At 38.1% G+C, this 5134-nt stretch overlaps 1 protein-coding gene across 1 annotated transcript; it reads left to right on the plus strand.

The window, feature by feature from the left end:
* Positions 1–1197: 1197 nt before the first annotated feature.
* LOC124170048 (myb/SANT-like DNA-binding domain-containing protein 3) lies at positions 1198–3116 on the plus strand. Its single transcript, XM_046548732.1, has 3 exons — positions 1198–1571; positions 2400–2682; positions 3046–3116. The coding sequence occupies exons 1-3, from the start codon at positions 1392–1394 to the stop codon at positions 3114–3116; spliced, it is 534 nt and encodes a 177-aa protein (XP_046404688.1). The 5' UTR covers positions 1198–1391.
* The last annotated feature ends 2018 nt before the right edge of the window (positions 3117–5134 follow it).

Here is a 5134-nt window from a genome sequence, read left to right on the forward strand (position 1 = left end):
TCGTTATTTTTTAGTGCAAGCCAGACTACTCGGAATATCCATCTCAGAATACTATCAGGGTGGGAATCCCATGACTGAGAACATATGCTTCGCCTTATGTTGTGGCACTGGGAGTCGGGGAAGTCGCGAAGAATTTAGGAATAGTGAAGAATGCCTCGGGAAGACTTGCGCGGACGGTGAGAGTAAGTCAAACTGGCCCGTTCAAGACACAGAAGGCATAGCCAATACCCGAAGTTCGACCTCCGAGAAAAACGTAGTTGCTCGCGCTGGCCGTGGGGACCTACTTTTGAAAGTGACTGTACATTAACTTGTATGTTCTCAGTTATTGTACGATCTGTATGTGTCCTCTGAAAATAAGTAAGAGTTAAATCATCTGATAACTACTTAGCTAAATGGTTACATAGCAATTCACGCAGCTGCTTTTTACCTGGGCACTGCTCACACCTGTGCAACATACACTGATTGTTACCAATGTCACAAACTATACACTTCATTGCATCTTTGTATTCCATTTTAACTGAAGGAAGTACATATAGCATAAGCGTAATATTCTGGTGTTCCATACAAAACACATACTGAATTTAAAATTTAATTACACCTATTTTGATATTATCAGCTAGCTGTTTTCCTTTTTTCCAGGTCACATCTGGAAGTATACCTTTCCTTTTCCTCAGATCTCGAGCTTGCTTTACTTGCTATTTAGTTACATTGCATACCTACTTAAGCAGTTTTTGATATAGACCATCTTGTTGGCACCCGTGTAAGAACTTACGACTGCTTTTCCCAGTTTGATTCTTCACATTTTTTGAGATCATCTATCATTGCATTGAAATAAGAACAATTATCACATTTAAACTCTCTGTCTTAATTATGAATACTATGCCCTGGTACATCAAAGCATGTGCTCACTTCTTCTTCCAAGAGGGAATTGACTTCTTGACAGGAGTGAATTTTTTTCCTGCTATAACTTCATCTGTTAGTCTTACTCAAATTTGAAATTTTGATTGGGGAACAGCTAAGACTTTCATAACTTGTATTAACATGCTTCAATGTATCATCATGCTTGATACAATGAGGTGGGCAGTATGCATCATCAACCTGAATGTCCTCAAAACTTGAAACCAAAGCTAAACTTTTGGGGCCGTATTTTTAAACAATACTCTGGAAACAAAACGCCGGAGTGGGATGAGATAGAGTTGTATCTCCATCTACTATTCGCAGTCAAGAACGTTCCTACAGCAACACCAAACTCTTCCTCTTCGAAGTAGTGGGTGTTGAGTTGATCGCTGAAATTCTCATGTCTACGTCATGCTTTGTGTGACGTTTGCTGCCCACAGTTCATTGCGGAAGGAACGCATCAACAAAAAGAAGGATCGCTTTCATTAATTAAAATGGAGGACACGAAGATGGCGAGACTAACAAGGGAAGAGACGAAGTTGTTGTTTGACATCATAAATAAGCGTCGGGAGGTTTTGGAGAGCAAGAAGACGGATGCATTATCGAATGCAAAGAAGGCGAGAGCCTGGTTGGATGTGCAGGACGAATTTAATTCGAATGAATTTGTCCGGAAGGTAAGTATGTTTGGAAGTATGATGGTGATAAATGCGTTGTTTGATTGTTGAAAAGATATTTGTTTCAATGAACGGTTTATTATGGGAAACGGTTACGGATTGATCGCTAACTATTTAACTTAGTCATTATTTTAAAACTATCGAGAAATTTGGAGACATTTTCACGAAGGGGCATTCTGCGAGCGCGACTATTTATGCTCCGCAGTTCGCCAGGTAGATTGCTCACTTTCAACGAAAATCTGACATAACTCGTGTAACTCTGTTGGTAACATGTACGTATTTTAAGTTGCTGGCAATCATTCATTGGTTATGGGGTTTTAAATCAGGAAAGTTTTTTAAAAATTCTTTGCAGAAATCCTCATAAAGTGCATTTGGGTGGTAGATTACAAAAAAACCTTCGTGATTATGTCTAGGCCAGAGATTTTCCATGAAACGTATTTCTCTTGATTCCATTACAAGATGAGACGTGATTTGCGCCATGCAATACAAGTAACTCTTATTTTCCTGCGCCGAAATTAAAAGTTTCACAACAACAAGTCCAAGTTTATGGAATGTTAATGGAATTATTGTTGTGAAGCTTTTGGTTTCGGCGTGGAATAGGTGGGGTAGCGGTAACAATTGCAACGACTCCGCAATGGTGGCGCAGTGGCTGTCATTGTTATTTCTGGGCAAAGTAGGTAAATTTTTGAATTTATCAATCAATCAATCAATCAAGCATTATCAACTGTGGCTGTAGTGATAGATATTCATTTTTTGCTTGTTTACAAGTCCAGCGATTTATTTTGTGTTGTAATTCTCAATGTTACGGATAACTTTTCTACCTTACAGCGCACCGCCAAGCAATTGAGGAAGAGTTGGGATAATCTCAAGATGAGAAAGCGGAAAGAGCTGGCTAATGAAAGGCAGGAGAGGATGAAGACTGGTGGCGGGCCAATGCCGTCCACTAGCAGGGAGGATTTCCCCCTCGAAATGGAAATAGCCGTGCCGTCAGTCTCCTACTCACCGCCGAATGCGGGGGACTGTGATGAGTTCGCGGTCCCTAGCGTTTCTCCGGTGGGTAGGGATGGGACCCCGGAGTGTTTGCTTCCTCACAATATTTCTGAAATATCAGGCAAGTTTATTAAAAATAGTGGTTATGTACCTATCATTAGTGAACGGAATTCCATAGTGTCATACTGAGATTATTATGAATCAAAAGAGATTATTATGAATCAAAATCTGTCAGTCAAAAATTATTAATGTTGTACACTGTCATGATTATGTATAAGAGAATGCAACCATCGTTAAAGAGAAATTGACTTGCATCATATTAGCCTTTGTGCATTATGTTGCTACTTTTTTGCTACACTTTAAAATTGTTATTGCATATGAAATCTAATCTTAATGACTTAAGTTGAGTTTCTTGATACCATTTCCAGGAAAGTTATCGGATGTTTTTCATTTATCAACGGTTCACTTTCTAATATTTCCACAGGTTTGGAGGTTAGACCTGTAGAGGAAGCATACACTCCGAGGATCCAAGGTGCAGGGACCTCTTCTCCCTAGTAACACAAATCAGTTTGCCCAATGTTGGGTAATGGTTTTTGTCCACGGTTGGCCTCATGTACGGATTGGCACTCTGCCCAACGTTTTCCCAACCAACAATTTCCCAACGGTGGGCCAATGGAAAACCGCAACATGATTCCAACAATGATTTCGTTGGCCCTACACTGGGCCTACCAAAGAATAACATTCTTACAGCATGTTGCCTGCAGTGATTTTGATTTACTATGATGTATAAATCCATGGGTAATACATTTTTCTGTGGAATTGAAATGAAAAAGTTGAACTACTACATATTAAATTGAAACTTTTAATTGAGACTCCACCTTTAGTTTAAAGTATACAATGCTAATAAAATAATCTCATTTGACAATATGGTATAACTAAATATTTGGACTAATTCTTAAAATTTGGCAACAATAAACACTTTTTATTCAACTCGTCAGAAGTGATTGAATAATTTGATAGAGGCGATGAAACTTGGAAGATTCCAATCTTAGAGCTTTTAAACGGTGATGTGAAATAACTAGTTTTAAGCATAAAAATGTCACAGTTGTCGGTAACAACCTCCTTTTCTGCCATCAATACTGACTTCAGAATAACAACTCTTGAATCTTCAGTGATAAAACAGGAATTACAATTAGATTTTTAACTGACAAAATCTGATATTTTAGATGTATCCACACAATTGCCACCAAAATCATGCTGATTTCTTTCAATAATCTTATTGGACAACTGTTGTAATGGCAAATTTGGGGACCGTAATAATATTTCCATCCTGCCCATTAAGCTTACCCACACAGCACACGGACACCTTTCGGACATCCGGTGACTGTCCGTCAAGTGGCCTACGGACGTACGAATTCATGCAAAAGGCTGTCCGCTGCAAGTCCACATGTCAGTAAAAAAGGTGGCCTATGGACACATTTAGGTTAGGATTGCATTTTGTTCGATACAAATGAATAATAGGTCCAGACAAGAATTTAAAAAAATAACGCATCAATTTCATGCACAATATTTATTTGGCTTCTTAAAATAAAACAATGCAAGAAACTACATACAAATTATTTAATTTTCTTCTTCCCCTGCAACCGCTCCTTGGCGTGCCTTAGCCAGTTTTGGATGGCAACCTCCACATCTTTTTCACGGGCTGTCATGCTCTCCTGCACTGCTCCTGTAATAATGAAGTATACAAACATTCCATTGTAGCAAGAAATTGTATCTTGTAGGTAACAAGCAGATTACATAAGACAGGATGCTACAGTCTTATTAGTCACGTGTTTAACATTCTTAAGGTTTCAGAATTAGAATACCTGTCCATTATAGGCTGAATACATTTTACAAACTTTTCTTTGACTTTTTCTTGTTCTTAAATAAGAAAAGATTTTGAGTAAAAATATTAATATGTTAGTAATGTATATATTATGATTAAGAACATTTTTCATAGAGCAATTGTTGCACTACATTTAATCCCAAATATGAGAAGACTGTTTGCCTGTTAGACCCTGGTGCACTTTCTAGAAAAAAATCTTTGATCCATCCTTGCCAGACAGCTAAGTAGAGGTCTCGAAAAAGATATTGGAAAAAGCATTCAAATGGAGGATGATATTTATGAACAATTGGTCTCTGCTTGAAGATTATGACTACACTAGAGTGAATTGTGGAGGAAAAGATAAGTGTTACATAAGCTGGAGCTAAGGAAGACTATTGCAGAAGAGCTGAATAGGGTATAGGAGTAAAAGAAACTAGAAAATTTAAAGGAGGAAGTTTAAGTGGACTAGATCTCTTGGGATTAGTGTGAAAACAGCCACACTGATTTGGCACACAAACCACTAAGGTGCATTGGCCGAGATGCAACTTAAAAAAATAGAAACTTTGAAAAACTTGCCGTTGTTCAGGCCATTCCATGATTTAGATCTCCGAATTCTTCCAATCTTAATATGTAATTAAAATAGATCTTCTAATGTAGTCTGGTATCGAGGCATAAGTGACAACCTAGCTCACTGGCAATATTCACATTT

This window comes from Ischnura elegans, chromosome 13, assembly GCF_921293095.1.
Source record: "Ischnura elegans chromosome 13, ioIscEleg1.1, whole genome shotgun sequence".
Lineage (NCBI taxonomy): Eukaryota > Metazoa > Arthropoda > Insecta > Odonata > Coenagrionidae > Ischnura > Ischnura elegans.

What these genes read in the sequence shown, in the direction of transcription:
- LOC124170048 (XM_046548732.1), top strand. Translation starts at nt 1,392, where the DNA reads ATGGAGGACACGAAGATGGCGAGACTAACAAGGGAAGAGACGAAGTTG. An exon ending in CGAATGAATTTGTCCGGAAG is followed by an intron (nt 1,572 to 2,399) that starts GTAAGTATGTTT and finishes TCTACCTTACAG; the next exon opens with CGCACCGCCAAGCAATTGAG. An exon ending in CAATATTTCTGAAATATCAG is followed by an intron (nt 2,683 to 3,045) that starts GCAAGTTTATTA and finishes ATATTTCCACAG; the next exon opens with GTTTGGAGGTTAGACCTGTA.